Raw genomic sequence first — 27,180 nt, forward strand, 5'->3', positions numbered from 1 at the left:
TCAAAATTGTGGTGAGATTCACCATCCTTTCTGAGTTAAGAATCTATCCAGTTCCTCTGGAACATCCTTAACCTTGTTATACCTTCCCCAGTGCATATTCTGGGCAAAACACACCATGTCCCTCCTCAAGGACAGCAGAAGGGAGTAATGCTGATTCACTAAATTGCTAAAATGTGCTTCCTGACTCTTGAACTATGGGCATTTATCTCTGTTTACCCTTCTGAAACTCCTTGGCGAAAAAAGACAGGATGTACCTCAACATCACAGTGCACTCAAAACTGAAAGAACACTTCTCTAATGACAGCCTTGTCTCTGGACTAAGCAGGCTCTGGGTTATTCATCATGGAACAGCTGAAGTCTTTTTCTAAATTTTATTGGTGACCGTTTTGGTAAGAGTGAAATTGTTTGAGACAGGTTTGTACACACAGGCCGCAGATGAAATTAATAAGATGAATTTAAGAGCACTTTGGTTTTAAAATATAAGACACTTTAGTCTGCCGTTCTCTGTCTTGAGCTGGGCTGTGGCGGCGGGGTGGGGCGGTCGGGGACAGAGCTGGAGTTGTGGTGTTGAGTTCAAGCCCTATTCTGCCTCTTACTTCCTATGGGATCTTGGTTAAGGGGCTTCACCTCCACGGAACTGAGGTTCTTCATCTGTAAAATGGGACGGTAACTACCCCCCAGCCCAGGTTGGTTTGATAACACTTACTGAGTAACTACCACAGGACTTAAAAGTGATCGGTTAAGAAAAAATCCAGTTGACACTTACGAAGCATCTAACAGATCTGGGCTGCTGTGCTGTGACCCTGGGGTCACCGTTCACATTATAATCATTGGAGATTTATGAATTATTAGGACTTTTTTAAAAAAATAAATTGTTTTGAGGAAGGTGTACCTTTTAACCATTTACACACAAGCACTATTTAAACTAGCAAATGCTGGGCCCATAGGCAGTGCACAAATTACTAGGTGGTGGGAAAAGGCAACACAGAAATGCAAAAATATCACCAGTTGATCCTTGTGTTGGGTCTTGAAAGAGCAGGGGTGTGCAAGGTCAGGAGGAAGGAAAAAGCATTCCTCACAGAATGAAAAACTACTGAAACAGCAATAGTGGTGATTCTAAAACCTGTCCATAAATTCTCATTCTTTCCTTTAAAAGATGAGGTCTAACTCTCTTCTCCATGAGTGTGGGCGGTATGTAGTGATATGTTTTTGATGATTTGAACACAGTGGAGGTGTGTGACTTCAGCTATTGGATCACAAAAGGCTCTGTGGCTTCCTCATTACTTTCTCTCTTGGGCCAACTCCCTTTAGAGGAAGCCAGATGCCATGTTGTAAGGACTCTCACTACCATCACGTGATTCATCTTGGGGTTTCAGATTCTCCAGCCAGAGTCAAGACTTCAGAGGATGCAGCCCCAACTGACATTTTGTCTGGAGCCTAACGACATTCCCTTGTGCCAGAACCATCTAACTACGCCGGTACAGGAGTGGTGGACTCCTAATCCACAGAAAGGGAGATAATATATATTTATTGTTTTAAGTTGCTGAGCTTTGGGAAATTTGCTTTGCAGCAGCAGATCACTAACACAGTGGCAATGGAAACTTCTTCTGCTTGGAGCCTGGGGACGTGGGGACACAGAAAATGGGGTCTGAAAGGTAAATGCCCAACATTCTCTGATAAGAAATTGAGATTTATCCTTTCAGCAACATATTCAAGCTGGAGGACGTCTTTCCCTAGAGGAGTGATGCGATCAGAGTCTTTGGTGTGAAATGGGACGGGAAGGGAGATTGGCTGGGGCCGAGGGGACTCCAGTTAGCAGGCTACAGGAACAATCACTCCGGTAGGAAGAGGAAAGCCTGAATTAAGACAATGGCAGAGAGGGTGGATATTGGGAGGACTGTCTTAAGATTTGGTGGTTTTCAGAAACAACCAGTATTTAGAGCCATCTCGTGAAATCACGCTTCACTCTGCCTTGTGTCGGGGGAAAAGTATGCTGAACTACACGACAACTCTGTATTCCTACCAACATCATCATGATCATCACACACACACACACACACACACACGAGATAATTTTCAAGCACGCACAGAATCAGCACTTTGTAAAAAGGACTTCACAATTAGGAAATGTCTCACTCTTAGGATTTAATATTAAGCCTTTCAGGGGCGCCTGGGTGGCTCAGTGGGTTAAGCCGCTGCCTTCGGCTCAGGTCATGATCTCAGGGTCCTAAGATCGAGTCCCGCATGGGGCTCCCTGCTTGGCGGGGAGCCTGCTTCCTCCTCTCTCTCTCTGCCTGCCTCTATGCCTCTATGCCTACTTGTGATCTCTGTCAAATAAATAAATAAAATCTTTAAAAAAAAATATTAAGCCTTTCAAACAGTCCTTTATAGAAACACTAATTTCACGAACAAAAAAATAATAAGCTCCCCCTTCCATAAAGGGAACCAAAAGGCTCACATGTGTCCAATGCACAAATAAGGCCACAGAGGATTAGACTGAATTTTGGTGGGACACAGATTAAATGTGACTTTGAAATGTTGAAATCTTCAGCAGAATCCATGACTAAAACAGCAGACAGTGGGGGCGCCTGGGTGGCTCAGTTGTTAAGCAGCTGCCTTCGATTCAGGTCATGATCCCAGGGTCCTAGGATCCAGCCCTGCATCCGGCTCCTTGCTTGGCGGGGAGTCTGCTTCTCCCTCTCCCACTCCCTCTGCTTGTGTTCCCTCTCTCACTGTGCCTCTGCCAAATAAATAAATAAAATCTTAAAAAAAAATAAAATAGCAGACAATAATATTAAATTAGCTAAGAAGTGCTCGCCTCCCAGAAAACTGGTGTCCTTAGAAAAATGACATCTATTTTTGGTATTTCAATAGCCCCAGAAAGAGATGCATATAAATGCTATGCCATGAATATTTCAAATGGCCACATTTCTGCCCTAACGGTGAGGGGAGGATATTTATATATATGTGTATGTGTGTGTGTGTGTATATATATGCATATATATATATATATATATACATACATATATATATATTTTTGAACTAAATGAAAGAAACCTATTTTCATTCTATAATCTTGAATGCACTGTGTCATCACCACTCAAAGCTACATCTCCAGAAGTTTCTTTCTGGAAAGTAAGCGTTCTAGTGAGACAGATAACTAATCAGAGAACTAGAAAGAATTCCAAACCAGCAGAGAGAAAGTAAAGCAACCACATTTGATTTCCAGAAGGAAAAAGTTGCAAATTGTAGTAGTTGAGAATCTTATCATGTCTGCTTCTGAAAACTGCTTCTTAATGCTTTCTTTTACATTTACACAGTATATGAAACTTTTGAAGCAATGTTAATCTTCAGATAGCTTGATCCAATAGATACCTGAATACTCCGCATCCTACCAAGAGAAGATAAGATCTGTCCACTAAGAGGAATGCTGTTTCTCTTAAAGGACGCAACTATATTCCTTGAGGCAAAGGCTGTGTTGTTGACCACAGTGGTCCTGTGCCAACTGCGAGGCCCCAAAAGGGGGCCCCTCACCAAACGACCTGTTGAAAGAGGAATGAACGAACAAGTGGACAAATGTATGAACACGTTTAATGCTAATGACTCTGGACTTGTACAAATAACATTCAAAGGTAGGTCTCCGCTGTTAAGAACTCATAAATATTTACAACCGAAGGTCTTGCGGAAGATGTGAAAAACTCTGATGTTTAAGAAAAGGTAAAAATAACGCAAGTGTGAACTAAGTAAAGAAGAGGTGGCATATTTTAGGAAGCTTGACGAAACTCTTTTAGCAAAAGCACACTGCTATCGCTGTTCAGAATAACTGTGATATGGCGAAAGTAACTTAATGAAAACATGTTCCTTCGAAGCTACTGAAAACCTGCTTCTGGCTCACAGTCCAAAGTTAAACTTTTCGTGGCAGGGGCAAAGACAAGGACAAAGAGAAACCACCACCGTTAGTGCCTGCACCAGAGCTATTTATTTAGCGTAACTTTTTCTTTTTTCTTAAAGATTTCGTAACAACTGAAGTATGTACAAAGTCTTACAGCATTTACACCATAAAAAGTTTCCCATTAGCTGATAAAGTCTAAGGTAGTGCTGCTGAGAACTTCAGAGCATGAGTACGGCGCAATGAAGCAGACTGCTACACGTTTTTACCTCTCCGCCACCACACACTACAACTGTCAGCTGGTCCACAGCTAACGATCCACCTGCAAGACAGGTTACTGGGAAAAACAGGAACGAGTCGATTATGCAGCACTAGAGACCAAGGGGTGGAAAAGCTACATGGCATCATGTTTCTACAGTTTCCTAGAGCTGTAACAAAGGTCCACAGCCTGGGAGAATAACATATGCAAGACAACACAATCGCACTGCTCAGATAATGGTTCGGTTAAGAAAGGTATTCGCTTTTGAATGGGAGGCTCTATACTGATATGGCTGGTATTTCCATTTGTGTTCATGTCTTCAGATAGCTCACACCTGCACAAGCCCCACTCCCCTCTCCCAAATAAATCAACAGCACAGGGAGGGAAGGAGAGAGGCAAGAGAGTCAGCACAGAATATCAGTTCTCGATCAAAAAACAAACAAGTTTTTTTTTTTTTTTAAAGACATTTAGTATCAGCTTTAGGATCATTCCCGTCATAAGATTAATAGTAGAAATTTTGGAATCAACCCAAATCAGAAGAACATCAACAAAAACCCCCAACCCCCAAACTCCTAGATTGAATCACCTTCATTGTTTCTGATTGTCTTTCCTTGGGGTATTACACAGAAGCACCAACATTTACACACTTAATCGGACACAAAACGTAGCACTGTTGCCCTAACCACTACTTTAGTAAGTGGCAGGAGAATTCCAATACGCAAATGATTGACATCAGGCTCACCGCTTTCTTCCTCAGAAAACCCAGCCTGGTTCTCTAGCTTAGGTCAGTCACTGTATCTGTTTGGTAGCAGAGCTCATGGATTTCCCCCACTGTTTCCGGCTCACACGTAGGCAAATTGGCTTTTTATTTCAAAAAGATTCTACTCTCAACTTAAAAGCCAGTTGATAAAACCTTTAATTAAGACACAAGAGCGTGGGATATAAAAACACAAGAACCACATAAATATCGAAGAAGTTGTATACCATTTTTTGTGTAAACAGTTTTGCTTAAGATTGAAGCCCTAACCGGATTCTGGCCTGAAACTCTTGGCAGATGACGTTGTGTTCAGCCAGGCTCTGCAGCGATGGTTGACGTGGAAGCCAGGTCAGTCCCCATGTTGACAGGCATGCAACTTGGAAACATTGCACAACGAGCAACACAAAGAGAGTGGAGAAGCTCACAACACTTCAAGGAGACCTCACAACCTTCACGACTGCGGATGCACAGACAGAGACCCACCCCTCCCTCCTCTGCACGCACTTGGTCTTACACGTGGGAGACCTTCTGTGACTCTCTAGCTTGTTTGATGCTATATAACCACTTGATGATCCTAGCATTTCTTTCGATGGCAGAAATGCCATATGGCACTCGGTCATTGGCACTGTCATCATTTCTAAGGTCACTGTTACTGTCCTGAGACTGTTCGCAGTCTGAGCTGATCATGCTTGCGCTGCGGAAGTTGAGGGATATGATGTCGGAATTAGCCCTTGCAAAGTTTTCCATTCCAAGGTTTTCCAGCTCTTCAGGGTCCAGTCCGCAGTAGTTGAAGAACCTCTCCACGTCCGCGTCCACGCGGAAATACCTGTCACTCAAGTCCGACTTAGACCGCTGGAGCGAGGGTCTTCGGCTGACGCCGCAGGCTGGTTCCACCGGTTCGGCTTCCGGGGACTTCACGGTGGCCATGGCCGCGACCTTGGGTTTGGGAGGCAGGGGAGGGGCGGAGCTACTGCAGGGGATCGCTTTTAGGGGCTTCACACTGGTCACTTTGCGGATGTCCGAGGAGCTGTGGGAGACGTGGAGGAAGGACTCGGCCGACTGCTCCAGCAGCCTCCTGCCCACGTGGGAGCCGCCCTCCTGCGGGCTGCCGCGGCCCTGCGTGGGGTACACCTTCAGGGACTCGGCGAAGGAGTGCCGGTGCAGGTCGGTGGAGTCTGGCCGGTGAGGCGGCCAGTTCCGGGAGCTGTGCTTGTGCCCCGAGCCCGAGCTGGAGCCTTCGGAGCTGTTGATGATGTTTTTCAGGATCTCGAGCTTCAGGTTCTCCCTCTGCACGCCACTCTCGGTCTTGGCGTGGCTGCCGAACACCCGGAGCGTCGGGCTGCCCAGGGCGCGCTTGGCGGCGGGGCACACCGGGGGCTTGGCCAGCACGGCCGGCTTCACCGGCTCCTGCTTGGCGTTGATGACCTCCTGACTCTTGACATACTTGGCCTTGTCCGCTTCCAGCCTTTCCACGGCGCTGAGTCTTTTGGGGTTGGGCTCGGCCTGCCTGCGAAAGTAGTCAGGCCCTTTGTTGAGAATGCGCAGGGGGACCGCCGAGGTGAAGGTGCCCGCGGGGCTGACCGGCTTCACCATGCTACCTGTCTGTAGGGTCTCCGTGGGCATGGTGGGTGGTCTCTCCCCGGCAGCCGTGTTGGATTCTGGTCTGGGCGCCTCCGGATACGCTGAATAGACACATGTACACGAAGCACAAAGGGCAGCGGACGGAGCCTGGAATCTGGGTGTCAGCAGCAGCGGCGCCTCATCTCACAGCTCATTAACTGCCACCGGGCCTCTGATTCACTTTCCCCCTTTCCGAAAGGCCACAAGCCACAAGTTCCTTTAATCTGCTTAGCTGCCTCCTTTCTTCTCCCTGAAAGATGTGGGAGTCTCCTCCAGGTCTTTGTGCTCAACTGCAGGCAGAGCTGAAACACACAACAACCAACCGCGGGTTAGGATGGGCGAGTGACATCACGGCTGTAGCAACAGAGAAACCCCGCGGCGCCCCCGCCTCCGCCGGCCTCCCGGCCCTGGGCCGCTTCTGGGCGGCGATCCCGGGGTCCCGGAGCGCGGACCGCCCGCGCCCGGCATCCCAGCCCGCGCCCTGGCGCCCGCAGTCGGACCCGGGTGCTGGGGGACAGAGAGGGGCCGAGCTTTCCCACGCGTGGGCTCTTGTGGCCGCCTCCCCGTTGGTGAGATCCGCCCCCTAATCACGCCCGGCTGGCATTTCTTGTATCAAACCCAGGAAATCCTGGCTGAATGTGGAAATGCGGGTTTGGCAGAGCCGCGTTCCCAGTTCACTGAACGCCCCTGGGTTCCTAGGAATCCGGCATCTGCTGCAGTCTCTGGCAGCGGTGAATTAGAATACGTCTCTTTCTCAGCGAAGCAAAACTTCTGATTTCTTACTACCCAATCTCTCCATAACATCTGAAACGAGCACTTCTTTAATTCTTCAAAAACTGAAAATACTGGCAAGAAAAGGGATTGGCAGCAAAGATGAAAAAAAATAAAAATAAAAAAGCGTGTTTCGGTTATCTTACTTTTGCCAACTAATATATTTGAAAACATTTTCTCCTGAAAACGGAGACAAATGTAGGACTTCCTGTTAACTACAAGCTTATTTTTTAATTAAACAAAACTAGAAAAACCTCTAGATTAACCTTGTAACTAGATAATTTGATTATAAGTGCTCCATGATTTTTCACACTTAATGAGCAGAAAACAAAAGTGTCTCTGTGTTGTGTAGGTCCCCCAATCCCTTAGGGAACTCAGAACACAATCTTAAAGAGGTCAGTCACACCTAAATATGTCACGTTAGAGAAAACTGGCATAATAGTTAACTATTCAGGTACTTATTATTCATGGCTTTCTGAACAATTTGACCACCTTCTCCCTCAACCAAAACCACTGTAAGGAAACATTTATCAGTACTCCCAAAAGAAATCTATTTAGTACACAATATATATACGGCTTTCTACTTAGTACACAATATATGTAGCATTTTTCTAAGAACAACTCTGCTCTCTGCCTGTTACTGCTGGCAGAGAACATTTTTGAATGCATCAGCATCCCAAAGTAACTGGGTACAGACTTTTTCGGCGTCTTTGGCTATAATTAGGAATATTAAGGATCATGTATTCAACTAACATCAAAAAACTAATTTGCAAAATAAAGAGAGTGGTATAACCATAAAATCATCTACTTGCATGTTAAGAAAATGAAGTGTCTATTAAGAACAAGAGTGGAGGTGGGGGAAGGGAAGCCTGATTGTTCTCCCTTACCATCTTTTTTTTAATAATTTTTTTATTTTTTTAAAATTTTTTATTTATTTATTTGACAGGCAGAGATCACAAGTAGGCAGAGAGAGGGAGGAGGAAGCAGTCTCCCTGCTTGAGCAGAGAGCCAGATGTGGGGCTCAATCCCAGGACTCTGAGATCATGACCTGAGCTGAAGGCAGAGGCTTTAACCCACTGAGCCACCCAGGCACCCCTCCCTTACCATCTTTTAAAAACTCAATCTCCAAATACACTCACCGCCATGTTTTGCAAAGAGACAATTTCGGTAATCTGCAAAAGGATTTGTTCTAATAAAAATATTTTCCGAGGCAAGACTTGAGAAGCCCCAAGGCAATTCCTACATAATGACTTCCTTTAATTGTGCAGTTCTGTTATGATACTTCAATTTAGTTGAAAGAGCCACCTCCTCCCCCCTCTCATGAAGATTAAGTGAGATTGCTTCTTTGAACAAATTCTGAATGAAATGCCAGAGGGGAGCGGCAATTTCTCCGCGGAGCCTTCTGTGTTTCTTCATCTACCACCCTAGGGTCCACCTAATGGAAGGTGAACTGGAGCCCCTTTCCCTGTGGAGCTCAGAAGCAGAACAGGTAGCAGAACCTGGGCTCAGAGGCAACCCCACTGGATCTTTCCAGGCGCTTGAGAGAGGGTTGCCCCACCCACCATGCCCCCACTCCTACCAGGCCACATTTCTCCCCAGTAAGTGAATGAGTATAACATCTCCAGCTCCATCTTCACATCTGGGGCTTCCAAATGTGTCTGCAGTTGGGACAGTGGCAGTACATTTGGGAGCAAAGTGAAGGACATGACTGAGATTTGCGCCCATCAGCTTTGTGTTAAAGACCAAAGCAAGCTTTCTGCAAGGCAAGTGGGAAGGTGGCCCGGTGGGGGTAGGTGACGGAGCTCATACCTCTTCTCCGGGGCCTCCTCCCTTCATCTGGGATATGAGGTGCTTGAATGAGATTCCCAAGATCCTCTCTCCCTCTAAATCATGGGGTTCTGAGAAGCTAAGAATGAACGAACTATCTCCACTTTGAAAATGGCACCTGGGACTATTGGCCTATGATTGGACCATGGTTCCTGCATTCACTGTTCTTAGGAAAATACTCTCTGAATGATGAGTTGTCCTGATCATCCTTTTGTGAACTGGCCTTAAAGCCCATGCCCCTGCATGACTCTTCCCTTGTAATTCCATCCATTCCATCAGGACCAGAAGCCCAAATATCTATGTTGTCACTGACCCAAACTCTCCAGCATGCCCTGTCACGGCGGGCTCTGAGATCTTTGAACACTAAATAAGAATCGTTACTCTCAACGCACAGGACTGACGGACACCAGTCTGTGTACCAGGGCTCACGCCTCAGGAAGCTCACTGGGCTGCTTTCACACTGATTTCTTCCTGGAAAAAAAGGCGAGAAAATGGGTAAACGGAGGCAGACACCCTCCGGAGGGCTCCTGCAGGCAAGACTGTCTGCTCCCAGCCATCTAACCTTGGTGAGCAGTTTCTAGAACAAAACCGGTGTGGAAGGATTATGTAAGAAAGGCACTGACTGCAACCACTTTCCACTTCATTTCCTTTTTGCTCCACCCCGCTTCTTTCCTCTGTCATGCCCAATTGCCCTAATAATTTTCAACACACTGATATTTACACAGCACCAGGTTCAGAGTTTAAAAAGCTTTAATTTGAACTCTTCAGAGAGGACAAGAAAAACAGCTTCCTGAAAGAACTGAAAGCAGAAGACAATGCTGTAGGAACAGGTCATGTGTTGGAGGATCTGGAGTAGCCAACAAACTATGCGTACTTCAAACATAATGAAGGTGGCTTAGGCTGCTCCTTCTTCTAATACTTATTTAATCATATAATCCCTAACTTGTGTTCTTGTGCTTTTCATTGCTTCAACAGTGTGGGCTGGGACAGAGCTGTACATTCCCAGAGTTCTGTAAGGTATATGGTCTCGATGAGGACCAAGTACATTTGGTGAAAAGATGGGTCAAGTGGTAGATGACACACCTGGAAACTCGGGGCTACATCTCGACGTCATTTTGTGACAACCACAAACTGTGCTCAGGGAACACTGTGGCACATGACCCTCTGCTGACGCAGCCCTGCCACTGGTCCCCAACACCTGGGCAGACCCCTCAGGCGTGGCCAGGAGAGACTGCTGTTGCCTCATCCTGTTCCAGGAAAGCAAAATTTGACCTCAGCTGCACAGGACTGCTTGCGCCACAGTTATACAGTCCTGCTTGAGCGCTGACTTCTGGCTAAGAAGAGGAAACATAAGCCAGATGGAGAGAAATGTCCACTTGCAAACTATTTCGCTATATTCGACCTTGCTGAATATTCATTGGAACATTTCATGAAAGTCTAGAATGAACTGGAGAATAAAGCTTGGCAGAGCCAAGGTACAAAATGGTCAGCTGAAGCAGAGCACGTGTGAACTCCACTGCGCTCTGGACATGTTATCTGTGTGGCAGTGGAATACCAGGCAGGGACAGAGGGCGCAGAAACAAATGGTGACTCCCACTCACTGTAGCAGTGTTTCTGAAACTTGAAGGTGCCGGTGGCTGCTTGGGGATGTCCTTGAAATGGAAAATCCTGAAGTAGATTTGGGATGTGGCCCGAGCTTCTGCATTTCTCAAAGATCCCAGGTGATGCCCAGGAAGCTGGTCCAGCCTTTGACTGGCCAGGGCAAAGGGAAGGAAGCCCGCTGCTGTACTAGGAAGCAACAGGTTGGAACTGAAATGCCTCTACACACTTTATGTGAAAAATGCTTAAAGGTAAAGGTGCTGGAATCCGGGTACCACGCACCGCAGTGCCTCTGAGGTGGGGCTGATGATGGGCGACTGTGGCCTGTGTGAGAGGCCGCCAGCTAAGGGCTGCCATGGGGACTGCTGTTCACTGTTGAAGCAGCAAATCCAGATCTCTGCAGAAACTCACCCGATTTTAAAATTCAATTTGTGAAACACTGGGGGCCAAGTGCTTCTGGTAAGTAAAAAGAAAGAGATAGTTAATGCTTAATTGGTCTTTAAATTTTAAGTATGAAGAAAGCACTGCAGTTAGAGCAAGGACACCCTGGGATTGAACACAGTCCCAGATCCACCTACAGAAGTTTCTTAAATATGTGAAGACTGGCCATTTCCCAGGTGCCTTCCGGCATGGACAAGGCGGTAATGTTGCTGTCAAGGGGGAGTTTAATTCAATTTCTGATCACCAAACAGCTCAGTGTGGTGACCTTATCTATAAAAATTGAATGTGTTGAATTTGGTGAGCTTGAGAACATCTCGGTTCAAACATTCTTGGAGGCAAATAAGAAAAGAAGCAGTTTACCTTTGAGGTTAATAAGGATTCTTGAAGAACTGATCTTTCTAATTTCCTCATGTGTCTGATCACAGAACACTGCGATACATATACAATTGTGCCATGTCGCTTTCTGACTTTTTTTGTAATAGTGTTTGTGCTAATGACTTTAAGGCATCAAATTCCAACTTGCTGTGTGGGGGGGTCCCTCTCACAGCTGTTCTTGGATATTCCCGTTTAAGAACAGACAAGCATCCATGTCAGTGAAGTAAAAAACACACAGTTTCATAGGACAATGTGACGTTTGAATTCTTAACAAATATAAGAGAAATGCACTCACAATGTAGGAGTGCTCACTGAATGATGGGCTGTGTTCAATCAGTTAGTACCTGTCGATGGAGCAATTAGGTGTCAGGTGTAAAGAAACAGGAAGTCATGATAATTTAGGGGGAAAAAAAAGACTCAAAATGCATATGACGAATATGAATTGGATAATGCCAGTGACAAATGTGGCAGGACTGTCCCAAAAGACTTCCCCACAAACCACTTCTCAGTAGTCAGTCGTATGAAGGGCAGTGAGGATCTGGAATAAAGGCGCGTCCATCCATTCTCAAAGCGGCTGTCTACTGAGTTCATGGTACAATTCAGAAACATCAAAGACAGCCAGTGGCTGGTCCGGTGTGCTAAGGGGACAGTGGTCAGAGACCCACTGCGGGTGGCAAGGGCAGATGGACTCCAGGTTTTAGGCAGAGTATGGGGAGCAAACAGAAGGGGAATGAAGCATCAGTGACATGGTCAGATCTGTATTTTTAAGAAATCCCCAGCTGGCAGAGAATGGGTAGCTGGAGAGGGGAGCCAGAGGGGCTTTGACAGGAGCCAGTCAGAACTGTCTGGGGGTGGGAGAGAGCAGCAGGGCTCAGAGCAGCTGACTTTGGGTCTGGGTCCTGGCTCAGCCCCATAAAGCTGAGTAGCCTTGGGCCTCAACTTCTCCATCTCCAAAATGGGGATAATAATAGTACCCACTTCTTTACGGGATTTGAGAAGATTCAGTAGGGGCAGAGGCACTTTTTGTTCACATAACAGTTATGAGGAGGGGGTCTCTGGGGATGGACGGAAGCATGGACAATTCAAGAGATGCTGACGAGGTACACTGGGCTGAATTTGCAGACACACCAGGTGTGGAGGGTGAGGGGGCATACTGAGGATGACTGGGCTTCTGGTATGACTACTGAGAAGTGGCTTATGGGTAAGTACACTCTCTCTTCCATTGCTTGCTCTTCTGCATGCCAGGCCTGAGCCAAACCCAACTCTAGCGGCCCCTACAAACCAGCCCAGTGCATGCACACATCGGTCCTGACCTCCAACGCTGGTGATTTCTGAACCAGCAGGGTGTCACAAAATTTGTCACCTCCTTAATACATATCGCACATAGTTAACAATACCGTGGTTATCACAAAAAGATTATATTTAGAAGCAAAATGCATTAAAAAATAATGCTTAAGAGTTCTGGGGGCTAAAGGAAGCAATGCCATTCCCCTTGGAAGACACTGATTTATCAATTTTAGTGAATACGCCATGTTTTCAACATCTTCCCTTCCAAGTGCAGACTCCTTTGAATCGGTTTCTTTCACAGTGCTAAAATAATTGTAAAAAATACAATGCAAAAGTAGAGGAGCATATCGGAAGTGGAAAAGTAAGTATGTTTCCAAAAATGGACTGTATTTGCACACTAGTGACTGAACAGAAACTAAGAATTCAGAGGGCCAACCATCTGGAAGCATTAAGTCAAAACCACTGCCCTTTCAGGACCTGTACTTTTTCAATTACTGAATGACGTGCCTCGTTCTTTCTTATCATCTGGTGAATCCCGCTCATCTATAATTCTGATGGCTGAAGCTTCTCTTTTTTGACCTCAGCGTGACCATCAGCATCAGCTCCAAGCTGTAAGTGAAATAATCCGGCCATTCACACTATCACTTTGAATACTCTTGGAAGCTAGGGGCTTTTCCTTTGACTTTTTAAAAAAATATTTTATTTACTTATTTGACAGAGAGAGAGAAGAGAGAGCAGTGCACAAGCAGGGGAAGCAGGAGAGGGAGAAGCACGGAACCGGATGCAGGACTGGATCCCAGGACCCTGAGATCATGACCTGAGCTGAAGGTGGACACTTCACCAACTGAGCCTCCCAGGTGCCCCTAGGGGCTTTTCCAAATAACGTTTCAACTTCTGATTCCAGTATCCTCATCATTTTTCAGCTTATTTTTTTCAGTTGGCTAGAGGAGGTCTTCATTCATATGTTATTTAGTAACAATCTCCACCCTAAGTTTCCATTACTTTGTTTCAATTTTCCACATGTTAGGTAAACCACTTCCATACTTTCTCAGCACCTCCTTTAAGTCCTGTTTCTCCTGAAATGTGCATTCTACACAATGGTAGGATACAAACAGATGTTGGAATGAGGGCACATATGTGGGAGAGGCCAACTCTTCACTTAAAACAACTACCCAGATATGGATCAAGAAGTGATGTCTATCTCACTAGCTCTCATATAATGTGCTGGGGCACACTGGTGCAACAGCAGGAGACTTGTGCCTGCGTTTTGATAAATGTGAGAAAATTATTCTGACAACCCAGGAGGCCCTGTGTTATGGAAATACCCTCCAGGTGGCGCTGTGAGCCGAGCAAGTCCAGAGGGAAGCATGGAGGGGTGCAATTTGTTACCCACAGTGTTGCCTCATGTCAAGTCGGCAAACAAAGACCAGAATGGGAGACAACTTTGCCATAGGAGTCTCAGCTCTCTGCTCAGGACTGTGATGTAGGAGGCTATGTCTGTCTAACCTGATCTCAGACAGATGAGAGGAAGCTGTGTTTCCATGCGTACAGGGATGGGAGCTTCCTAGGTCCATGTTCGTACTTGGGAAAAGGTGGTCTGGGGTTATGATAAAAGGAATTCCCCCAAAGATTCACCCTCAACAGAAGCCAGCCGCCTTGCACCAAGGGAAAGGCTGTGAGCGCCCCCTGAGTGGCTGGAGGGGGTGTGGCTGCCGCCAGGCAACCCAAAAACTCCCAGCAAGAGCCAGCTACGAAGAGCCCATGCCCAGGGACAAGGAGAGGAATCCTGTCCTCTTCCCCACAACACTCTGCATGCCCTGCACATTTGCACACCCTCACAGGACCTACAGGGAGAGGTCAGAGGTGATACCTAATCATGAGTGGGAAAGGAACTGGAGAAAGGAAGGAGAGAGGAAAAACCCACAATGTTTATTACAATGTCTCCTCCTCCACAGTAATTCCTCCTCCTCCCCTTCCAAGCCAACACCAAGTTGGAAGAGGCAGAAGCTCATTTAAACCAGATGAGAGGTTGGAGTCTGAGTTGAGACAAATGCTGGCCTGGGCTCTTTTATCCTGAAACTGATCTGAGAATTTTCAATTATTTAAGACTAACTGAAGAGCTATGGGTCCCATCTGAGATTTCATCGTGGGGATGGAAAGGAGAACTTGGCTAGGTGAGTTCTCAGGGCACTGGGAAAAAGAGTACACACACTTCCAGTTTAACCCTCATGAATCCAGGGCAAAAGACAAAAGGGTTCCACATAATATCTTTCAGGTTTTCCCTCTGCCCTTGGACTCGCTGCCCCTCCTCAGTTCAGAGCCCAGGTTCCAGGTCAAGGTCTACTGCGCTTACTCCACAGTGGGGTCTGCGACCCCAGGAAATTACTCAAGCTCAGTGTACCTCAATTTCCTCATCTATGGATAATGATTCCTACGCTTCCTAGAGCTGATGTGGGAATTCTGTGAGGGAATACACTGAAAAGGGCTCAGCGTGGAACTCGGCACCAAGTTTGCTCAGTAAATGTGAGCGGTTATTAAATTTCGTCCCCAGTGTCCACAAATTGGCACTGATAATCACCATCATTAGATTTCAAGCTTTATGGTAACTGAATGATCTTTTGTCTTAAAATGATTCCATTACTCTCCAGCGATAGTGTGTGTGTGTGTGTGTGAGTGTGTGCTATTTCTGTCAAAGTGGATGGACCATGCAGTTTCTGTCTGAAAGGTCATTTGCGTGACCCCATTTTTATCTGAGTTACAGAGAAAATATGTGGTTTCGAATTTCAAAGCAAACAGTTATGTGAGTGAACCAGGCTAGAGTAAATAATAAAGTCATTATTAAAAACGAAATCAAACCTAAAATTGGTAGGAGAAAAATAGTAGGTCAAATCTCAATCTATGATGGATTCTTTAATGTCATTCTCAAGGTCATTTAGAAAACATATTCACATGCTTCATTTTCAGTTTGAAGTCAATCCATTATTTAAAAATGTTACGGGTTTCTTTGAAAATGCCTTTCTCCTACTTAAGACAATTTAAAGGAAAAAGGGCATCAGAGGGGAAAAAAAAATCACACTTCTGGTTCAATATTCTTTTTTGGCCAAAGGTAAAGGAAACGTTGCTATAAGAGGGCCACCAACTTGTTCCAATGTGGAGAAGCTCTGCCTGATTTCACCGGAGATTACAGAAATCAAGGCTGTGTGTGTAGCCAGTGCCAAAAATCACTGGCCAATATAAGTGCTTGCTTAATGAAAATAACTACAAATAACTAAAAAGCAGGGCTACTAGAATTCCTAATGAAAATCCACTAGGCCTGCCTGTCTTCTCCGAACAAACATAAAATGATACCACTTTCGGATCACTTTTATTCTCTTTATTCTGTCACTTTTATTCTCTCTAGTGAGAATTTTATGTGGCTTTACGTTCAGCTGCGAGAATGTGGGAGGCCAGGGCCAAATTCTAAATGAATGTTGAATTCAAGGGACCACGTTCCTTTTTTATAGACTAGGGCACTCAAATCGCAGGCCTTAGAAACCTGGCTAGTTCGCGTTGGTCTCAGTGTTAGCTGGTCCCCTAGGTAGAGACCAGGAACCTAATGGTCTTGCAGGGGCTTAACGATGTCGCGGATTATGAACTCTGTGAGCTACGTGTGTTGTTCACGGAGATACTGCTAAGAGTGCCACCGTATCCATCCCCATGATTACCCCCGAAATGCTATCTGAGCCCCTGTATAGGAGGAGAGGGTAAGTACTTGTGCCTCGCCTCTGAGAGAACTGACCAGAATCTGGGGCTGTGTGGATCTGGGTACCCTGTGCCCCATTCTCCACTGACATTCATTCTCAGTAAATGCATTTTGCATACTACTTTTCCCTTTAGCTGTGCAAACTTGTACTCTACGGCAACCACAGCACATACATGCAACAACAAAGATTAAGGGTGACAATACAGAGCGATCCTTCATTTCTGAAAATATTTTTAATTTCTAGGCATCAGCCTTGGGGTAAAAGGATATTTACTCTGAAATACACTTCACAACGTGTTAAAATAAATTTGTGAAACATTTTTCAACCTGAAGGGAGAAAAAACAAAGCAGCATTTTTTTTTTTTTTTGACAGTAGATCAAGATCACTCTAAATGTATTAGGTAAATTCCTAGGTATTATGTTTAATAATTAACGTGTTAATCATGACCACTTCTTGGTAAGCACATATGATGTCCTCAGGACTGCATTAATGCATCTTATAGGTTTTTATTTTTTAAAAATTATTTATTTGAAGGAGAACACGAATGAGCTCGAGCAGAAAGGAGGCACAGAGGGAGAGGGAGAAGCAGGCCCCTCACTGACCAGGAAGCCCAGTGCAGGACTTGACCCCAGGACCCTGAGATCATGACCTGAGTCAAAGGCAGATACTCAACACACTGAGCCACCCAGGTGCCCGAGGTTTTAAAATTCAATCTTGCCAATGTCCCTAAAGGAGGAGGCCCACCTCACTGAGTCACACCATCACTCCAGTGCTTTTAAAAAGATATGGGTGATGCATTTTACGTGTTTTTTATTTGAGTAATATGGCTAAGGACCCACGCTAATTATATTTTAGTTCTAAACTCTAACCTTGGTTATTTACTGCTTAGCAAATGGCTATTTACTACTTAGAGTTTACCTTCCTAACTTTTTGTGAAATCAAATAACCATGCTATTTGCTAACAGCTTAAATGCAGAAGTAGAGAAGGTGGAGTGGTTATAAATTGGGTTCCATTAATTTCATTTTCTTTCTGGATACCGCTGACTGCAGAGCTATCAAAGTTACCTGAACTTGGATGGAAATAATGAGAAATAAATTAGAAAGAACAACGAGCAACATAAGACGGAGATTTCATACTATCTTACGACCCAGAGCATCGGATAGTAGGGATCACGTGCTTTTGATTGCTATTTCTAGAAAAGCCACCAGCCATGCACATAGTAGGCTGAAATAAAATACCAAGCACCCAGCAGAAGATCTAGCACATCATTTTATATTATAAAGACTCAATTAATATGTCAAATGAAAAGCTCCAAAAGTGCAACTGGGAAGAAACTTAACACATTTGAAACTACACTCAAAATGCCTCCTTCTGGGGGCGCCTGGGTGGCTCAGTGGGTTAAGCCTCTGCCTTCAGCTCAGGTCATGATCTCAGGGTCCTGGGATCGAGTCCCGCATCGGGCTCTGCCTGCTTCCTCCTCTCTCTCTCTCTGCCTGCCTCTCTACCTACTTGTGATCTCTGTCTGTCAAATAAATAAATAAAAATCTTTAAAAGAAAAAAAAATTATAAAAAAAAAAATGCCTCCTTCTGATTGGAGACTCTGGGGCAACAGCCTGCCAATGCACAACTTAACGAACACACCAGCACTGAACTCTGCTTAGAACGCTAATGTGGCACAAAGGGAAATTAATACAAGGTAGAATTTTAAAGCACAACCAGTAGGTTCATTTCAAACAAATACTGTGGATCTCATTTGCCAAGGAACACTTAGAATTACTGTTTCTTGAATAGTTGGTATACAGCAGTTGTTAGAACAACTAGTTCTCTGCCTCAAGTGTACCCAGAAGCGATAACTGTAGTTTTTTCATTTTTAAGGGTTAGATGGAATTGTGGGACAAATAATCATTTTCAAAGTATGACACCTCAGTAGATCGACGTCTAGTTTCGCGGCACACAGTTTAATCTCTAGCACTTACCAATCTTAGACCAATCATTTTCCAACTGAGAATAGCACAAGGTAAGGTTTCACCACAATTTGCACTTGAAGTATTATTTTTGGGTCCAGGTGACAAGGAGCTCAGGAATGACTAATAAGTTCATTCAACTTGCCCAGGCCTGTTCCAGCTCTGCATCTGAGCTCGCTGGAACTGGAACAGCAGTCAGGAGGCCAAACTGCTGGCTCTGCTAGGCAGTTTGGAGGTGTCTGGAAGCAAGCTGCCGTTAGGAGGGAGGGGGAGATCCTGGTGACAAAGATACATCTCGGGGGGTGAGGGGGAGCACAACCCTCTCCCGCCTGTCCATTCTCAACTGCCACCAGGACCCCTTCTTCCAGGCCACACTCCCTGATGGTATCTCTTGCAGGGACCCTGTCTGACATGTGTTCAATTCAGGATGGGTCTCCGCCTCAGTATAAACAACAAAAAGCTAAAACTATCCCGAAGGCTTTGCTTCCTTCCCCATCTCCATGCTCCTGCTATGCAAAGAAAACAAACACACAGCTGTGCATTTAAGAGGCTCTCTAAGGATTACGGTAATCGCAAGTCCATAGTAAAAGTAATCTGATAAAAACTTGTAAAAACTACAGACACTGCAGGATGGACAAAATGTGTCTTTCATAAGCTCTGAACGCTCCGCCTTCATGATCCACTCACATATAAGGCACCTTTTTTTTTTTTTAACTACTTCCCTTCATGCTTTCACTTTAGAATGATGCTATCTGCCTCTATCTTGATTAATTTTAAGCTTCTCACTCCTGTTTACTAAAGAAAAATGACTCATTCAAAGTGATAAAAGGGAGTAGACTTTTTGAAATCGTTTTTCTCCCCGCTCAGTCTCTATCATATTTTGTTTGGCGAGAAATGGAGTTTTCCATTATTTTTTAACAAGAATTATCTTGCTTGTGCCAAAATGTGGTTGCTGAGGTTTAGTGTTTCATGATCTCTCAAGCTTTCGATTGTAGGCACAATCACTAAGTCTAAGAAGAGAAATAGAGCAGTAACCATTTGTCGAGGTGGGGCGCTACCTTTCCTCTGCCAGACCTCAGGCTAGGTGGGATGGATACCTTATATTTATCAGCCTTGCCTAACAGGTATCATTTGTTCCACTTAGCAGATGGGGAAACTGAGGCTCAGAACGTGTAAGGGACTTGCCTGAAGCTGGCCAGCTTGTTGTCAACCTCAGGTCTGGCTATATTCTCACCCTGTGCCCTTGCACTGCTCTAACAGTCATGGAAACACCCATCCCTGGAAGGAGGGACGAGGGGCTGGTCTGGATGTGAGCCAGAGAGGCAGGGAGGAAAGAACACAGCAGGTGCCCTCCTCACCACCTCCAACCCATCCGATGCCAGGCCTCAGGCTGCTTTCATAACAAAACCTCCTTCCTGTTGCGGTGGCAGAAACTGTGTCCCCCGCTGTCGGGAGAAACTGCAGAGAGCCACGCTAGGTTGTGCCAGAGGGATGAAACAGTGAGGGGGAATGAGAGGAGGAAGGATGTTCTGAAAACTCGGCAAGATGGCCTTCATAAAATATGAAAAATAGGCCCAATACATCCAGTCTGTGGCTGTGACAATAAAAACTCGGTCTGGGAAGGTTCTCTGAGGGGATCTCAAAATTTCACTTCACCCTCCTTGGTGGAAAATAATTATGCCAATATCTTCCTAAGGAAATCAGAATGTCTTCTTTTTATTTATTTATTTATTTTTTAATTTTCTATTTTTTATAAACATATAATGTATTTTTATCCCCAGGGGTACAGGTCTGTGAATCACCAGGTTTACACACTTCACAGCACTCACCAAAGCACATACCCTCCCCAATGTCCATAATCCCACCCCCTTCTCCCAAACCCCTCCCCCCAGCAACCCTCAGTTTGTTTTGTGAGATTAAGAGTCTCTTATGGTTTGTCTCCCACCCAATCCCATCTTGTTTCATTTACAGAATGTCTTCTTAACGCAGGAAAAATAACAAGCTAGTCATCAGGTGATGAGGTAACAACCAGACTTTGTCTTGACGAAGCTTAAGCCCACCTCTGGGCTTGCCTGTAGAAGGCATGAGTCCCTCAGACCATGGAGACCCACTTGCTATGACAATGACAACGTCCTACAACCTAATTGCCCTCAAGGGAGCAGCCCCCTAAAGGGGCATGGTTAAGCAAGTTCATGTACACAGAAGGTCTAGAAGGTAGGAAGCACCAGCAGCCTCATGGTTCATTCAGAAAATGTTTACTGAGCATCTACTGTAGATCAGGCAATGAAGAAAATGAACCACATTTATGGTGCTCGTATACCTGATGATAAGTAAGAGGAATAAAGAAAATACATAGTCTGATAAGTATAGCTGCTAACAAGAAAAAGAGAACAAGGAAGTAGCAAGGTGGAAACTAGCTGCCGACTTCAGTAGAAAGCTCGGGAAAGTGCTAGGGAGAGAAGGGAAGAGAGATGAGACTGAGTGTTGGCGGCTTATTCCAGGAGCTTTGAGAAGAGGTGATGGCTAGAGGGGAAGTAGGATCAAGAGAGTTTTTTTTTTTTTTTTTACCTCTTTAAGATGGTAGAAATGACAGCACATGTGTATGCTGACAGAAATGATACAGCAGAAAAAGAAACATGAGCATGAGGTAGGAGAGAGGCTTCACACAAACGTGCTGAGAACAGGGACACAAAACCCAGAACTACAAACATTAACACAGGCGCTGAGTAATGGCTTAGAGGAGTCAGAGGTTGTCTGGGACATCTTGTAACTGGCCTGTGACCCTGGAGGAGACCTTTCTGAATGATGATGGCTCTAAAGGAATGGCAGGGGGGAGAGACGCTGTGGGTCCAGGTGGAGGTTATGGACCCCCCCTCAGAGACCATGGGTGGGCATGGGCAGATGCTGCAAGATGGAACACCAGTGTTGTTGCTGTGGGAACGTTCCTTGACTCCAGTAAGTCAGCAGCTACCTTCTGGCACAGATAACAGACTGCCACAGAGGCAAAACCTACAAGTGACAAGAAGCGACGACTCTCCCTTTACTGCTTCTTCTGCCAAAAGCAGATCCTCTGATCAATTACAATTTTATCTCCTACAAGACAGAGGAAGAACATATCGCTTTCCTGAATTTGAAGGTTACCAATGGGAAATCAGAGACCCCAGGGAGAAACAGCTCAGAATTCAACGCATATATAGTATCAATGGCAGGAAGTCAATCACTAGACAAATACCGCCTAAAGCCAACCCTGCACCAGCCACCTATGTAGCTGGACATACTGAGGCGAGTGTGGCATTCACAACATTCCAGAGCGCAGACTGCACAACTCAGAGAAAAGGCAGTGAGATAGGATGGCTGGGTTCTAAGGAAGAACAGCAGGGGATTAGAGCTAAAGACGGAAAAGTCAGAGTCTAACCCGTAACCATTCCAGTGGTGAGTGGAGGAAAGTCGTCTGAGAGACACCGATGACAGAGGACCAGATGGGCTAAGCAAATAAGGAGGAAAGAGGGGCTCATGGGGCTGCATCCTTCAGGTTCTAGGGTTCCTACCCTGGCTCCACCCTTTACCGCAGCATCTCCCTGGCCTCCTTGTTCCTGACCTGTGCCATGCAGATGGCAGTAGGACCTACGTTAGCACAGGGGGCAATCCGCCTTAGCCACTGTTCTTTTTAAGGACCTGGAGAAACACTGCTATCTGAGGAAGAACAGAGACTGCAGAGGAGATCTGCAGACTGACTGAAGGAAGAATTTTCGAACAGTTAAGAGTATCCTGCACTGGAACTAAGTCCTCTGTAAAGAATGAGCTTTTCTTCCCAGGAAGGATTTGTGCAAGACACAGGCTTACCATCTGTTCAAGAAATTTTAGAGGGGATCCATGCAGTGGGAAGGAGGGTGTGGCGGGTGAATGGCAAGTGCTTTTTCAACATTTCCCATTGTGTAGATTTAATCTATGTTCAGAGCAAGAAGACAGGAACAGGAGGGCAGAGAATACACAAAGACAGAAGACAAAGTCAGCAGAAACATCTGAAGACAAACTGAAAGAATAATCGAATAGACTATATTAAAAAATATATATTTTTAAAAAACCATATATATATATATATATATATATATATATATATTTATTTATCCCCCCCGGCCCTTGAGAGGGAAAGAGAGAACTCTCTCAAGCAGACTCCCCACTGACTGCACAGCCTGACTGGAGGCTGGACCTCACAACCGGGATCATGACCTCAGCTAAAATCAAAGGTCAGATGTTAACCAACGGAGCCACCCAGGTGCCCCAAGAAAGTGGCAAGAATATTTCTGATATTCAGTTTAAGTCTTCCAAGAAACAGTGAAGAAGAAGAAGAAGAAGGTATGGATGAAGAGGCCTGGATGAAAGAGAGGAAGGAAGAGGGAGATGGACATCTTGTCAACCATGGCCACGGAGACCCAGCAGGGCCTTGTCAGTGGACCACCTTTCTTCCCACACGCTCCAGTGGTTCTGGATCTGTACCGTAGTTGGTGTCTCACATGCTTTATGACCCAGAAATTCTAGTACCTTTTACACAGCGTGTTTCCATATACGGACTGTGCAGAATCCTTCAAGCAGTGTACAGGCTCTGAAGATGCCTTGTGCGTTTATGGGCTGACCATGGACATCACACCTAGGAGCCACGTCTTGGGTTAAGGAATGATTACGGGGCAAGACAGGCGCTGATGACACCAGGAGGTCAGAGGTAGCCTCCGATATGCTCAAGAGCTGGGAGGTTGACCTTGGTGCATAGGCTAATGGTGTTACGTTTGCTTGCAGAGTATCAGATCATTTTTGAGATCATGTCATTCCAGATTCTTTAGAAAATGTTTATCCACAACTGCAATTTAGAAATGGGAGTCGTTAAATCCTGCAGTCAGGACTTTGCACGCCTGCGATGGGAGGCCGCTGGCTCTGAACTGAACAATATCACTAGGAACCACGGGATGCGATGCCTACATCTCCAAAATGAACATTTTGATTCATGTAACTTCCCCCTCCATTAGCGCAGAGGGAATCTAACTCTTCTGTGATATTCTTTTTTCTTTACTGATTTCTAGAGAGAGAGAGCACTGGATTTTTCTCTTCTGTTTAATAGCTTTAAAGACAGACAAAGGCTTTTAAATGCTCACCTGTTTTATTACTGAGGCTCTCTCGATTTCTCCAATTGTTGTTTCTGGAGCAAAAGGAGGTTAGAGCTTTCTTGTGGATACAAGTATGCCCGGAAAAATATTTCAATAAATGAAGCCAAAATATATATATGTAAAGGCAAAACGACTCCTTTTGTGAAGCTACAACTGACCATTAAATTCAAATTTATCTTAGGGAGAAAGAGGAGAAAAGAAAGTATATACAAAAAGCTATTGTCTGTCTCAGAAGAAAATATCTTAGTAATCCATTTCCAGTTTTTGGACAAAGAACTACTCAATATTCAACTTCTCATTTTTCAATGTCAGCTTTTTCAAATATTCTGATAAATACTATAAAGTGACCTACTTCCCCTGACACCTATGAAAAGTAACGTTGTCATTCCAAAATCCATCTCCACTTGCAGGGCAAAAGACAGCACTTCCATAGTCACCCTTCTCTGACAGATGGGAAAGCTCTTTAGCTAAACCTCTTTTCTCCCCACCCCGCCCAAAAAAAATGATCTATTAAATGTTGCCTTGCAGCTGGATAATTTAATATAATCCTTGGGTCCAACTCTCTAGCTAGAACTGGAATGTTACGGTATACTGGGAATATTAGAAAATATAGCCTTGCATGGGGGTAATGCCTCCTGGGTGGCTCAGTCACTTAAACATCTGACTCTTGATTTGGGCTCAGGTCGTGATCTCAGGGTTGGGAGATGGAGCCCAGAGTCGGGCTCTGTGCTGAGCATGGAGCCTGCTTCAGATTCTCTCTCTCCCTCTGCCCCACTCTCCTGCCTCACCTCCGTCCTCTCTCTCTCTCTCTCAAAACAAACAAACAAACAAACAAAACAGCCTTGTAGGAAAGCAGGTAGCAAAAAGGATTATGGTGATTTTTAAGAAGTAGGGTTATCTGAGAAAGATGTTGGTCTGAGTCCCTTAGAATACTGAGGAAGGCAGCAAGACCTCTGACTGCAGGGCAGACTCTGGACTCAAGTTGGTGTATGTTTCAATCCTGCTTCTGTACGATCTGGTCCTGTGACTTTGGCTGAGTAAATTCCCTCCATGCACTTCTGCTTTTCTGTCACAGAGATGACAAGAGCACCTTCTTCCCAGTGTGGACATGAAGGTTATGGTGGGCACTCAGGATGGCAGCACGAGGCATAGCACACAGAAGCTACTGCCTTCAAGTTTTACAGGAAAAGTGTTATTACTGACTGAAAGTATTTTTTTAAAAAGATTTATTTATTTGAGAGAGAGAGAAAGGGTGCATGCAGGCATGTGAGTGAGGGAAGAGGGAGAGAAAATCTCAAGTAGACTCCCTGCTGAGCGCAACAATCCCACCACCCTGAGATCATGACCTGGGCCAAACTAAAAGCCGGATGGATAGCCAACTGAGCCACCCAGGCGTCCCTTTAATTTGAAGTATTAAAAAAAGTACTTGGTAGTGTTGGAAAATCATTTCCCTGGTCAAGCCATCATTTTTAAAATGTGGAAATTCTAGATGTCCCTGTTTAAAAAAAATGCAGGAAAATGGAAACTGTATTTATAAAAAAATCTTTCTGGGATTTTGGGGGGCATTAAATCTGCTTAGAAATTTGGGGATAATTGACATTTTTACTAAACTGAATTTTTCAGTTTATTAATATGATATGTCTTTCCTTTTATTTATATCATCCCAGATTTCTTTGTCAGAGTTTTACAGCTTTCAAAATATAAGGCCTATATGTACTTTGTTAGCTTTACCCTTAAGTATTTTGTTTTTTTAGCCATTTTAGATAATAGTGGATTTTTAATTTTCTATGCACTCGTTATTGCATTCATTTTTAGTATACAGAAATGTAATTAACTTCTGTATGTTGATCTTATACCCTGCAACCTTGCTGAATCTGTTTTTTAGATTTTTAAATTTTAATTTTTGATATTTTCAGAGTAGACAATCATGTCAGACAATATAGAAGACAAAGAAGAAGCAGATAGAAGCAAAGTAGTTTAAATGCAACTTTGTGCAAGACGGGAAGAGTACCAAGCAAAACCTTGTATCAGTTACATGCAAACACACATAAGGTTCTTTTAAAACTTACATGGAAAGACAAAGGAACTATAGGAGGTAAAACAATATTGAAAAAGAATGTAGTGAGAAGAATCACTCTTCTTATTTTTAGGATTTATCAAATAACAACAGTAATAAAGACTGTGTGATACTGCAGAGGGACAGACATACAGATCAATGGAACGGAACGAGAACCCAAATATAGTGCAAGTATCCCTCACACACAAGTATGGTCACCTGATTTTTTTTTTTTAAGATTTTTAAATTTATTTGACAAACAGAGATCACAAGTAGGCAGAGAGGCAGGCAGAGAGAGAGGGGGAAGCAGGCCCCCTGCTTAGCAGAAAGCCTGATGTGGGGCTCGATCCCAGGACCGTGGGATCATGACCTGAGACTTTAACCCACTGAGCCACCCAGGTGCCCCCGGTCAGCTGATTTTGACAAAGATTCCACAGTGACTCAATGAAGGAAGGACGGTCTTTTCAACAAATGGTGCTGAAGAAACCGGACATCTATAGGCCAAAATATGAATCTGGACCCAAACTTCCTATCTTATGCAGAAATTCAGAAAGGATCATAGATTTACTTGGAAGACATAAAGCTAGAGAATTTTAAGGACATAATAGAGGTTCTATTATGAGAATAGAGAATCTTTGGGATTCTGGGGTTTGGTGAAAGGTTCTTAGATAGAACAACAAAAGTATGATCCAAAAAAGAAAAAAATGGATTAACTAGACTTACCAAAATTAAAAAATTTCTGCTCTGTGAAAGACCCAGTTACAAGGATTAAAAGATAAGCTACAGACTCAAAATACTTGCAAAATATGTATCTGACAAAGGACTCCTATCTAGAACATACAAATAACTCGAAACTCAACTTTAAAAAAACCCAGACAGTTCAACTGGAAAATGTGCAAAAGATACAAAGAAGCAGTTCAACAAAGAGGGCATATGAAGGGCAGACAAACAGGTGAAAAAGATGTTCCATATCCCTGACCACTAAGAGGACAGAGTTCTCTCTACACACTTGTTAACGGCCACTAAGATAAAAACGTGCTATCACCAAGATCATGCTGGTAAGTCTGCAGAGAAACTGGATCACAGTATGCAACGAGTGGGAATATTACGTGGTAGAGACGCTCTGGAGAACAGTTGACAGGTTTTTTTTTTTTTTTTTTTTAGCCAGGTGTAAACTTACATAGAACCCAGGAATTGTACTCCTGGGCATTTATTCCAGGGAAATGCAAACCAAATCCATATAAGACTTATCCACACTTGTTCACAGTAGCTTAATTTGTAATAGTCAAAAACTTGAAAAATGCCCCTTAGTGGGTGAATGGTTAATTAAACTTCAGCATATCCAGAACGTGGAATGCTAGTCAGAAATCACAAAGAACTACTGATTCATGCAACAAGTTGGATGGATCTCAAAGGCATTTACATTGAGCGA

The 27,180-nt window shown here is 44.5% G+C and overlaps 1 protein-coding gene across 3 annotated transcripts in view; it reads right to left on the reverse strand.

Moving 5' to 3' along the window:
• Nucleotides 1-3,574: 3,574 nt before the first annotated feature.
• The window catches only part of FAM110B (family with sequence similarity 110 member B), a 150,407-nt gene continuing 126,801 nt past the window's right edge, over nt 3,575-27,180 (reverse strand). For all 3 annotated transcript variants that reach the window (XM_004768791.3, XM_004768793.3, XM_004768792.3), the window contains one exon: nt 3,575-6,827. In XM_004768791.3, coding sequence (XP_004768848.1) covers nt 5,416-6,528 — 1,113 coding nt within the window. In that variant the 5' untranslated portion in view covers nt 6,529-6,827 and the 3' untranslated portion in view covers nt 3,575-5,415. The remainder of the gene's footprint in view (nt 6,828-27,180) is intronic.

This window comes from Mustela putorius, unplaced genomic scaffold (assembly GCF_011764305.1).
Source record: "Mustela putorius furo isolate JIRA1106 unplaced genomic scaffold, ASM1176430v1.1 tig00000151_pilon_pilon_pilon, whole genome shotgun sequence".
Classification (NCBI taxonomy): domain Eukaryota; kingdom Metazoa; phylum Chordata; class Mammalia; order Carnivora; family Mustelidae; genus Mustela; species Mustela putorius.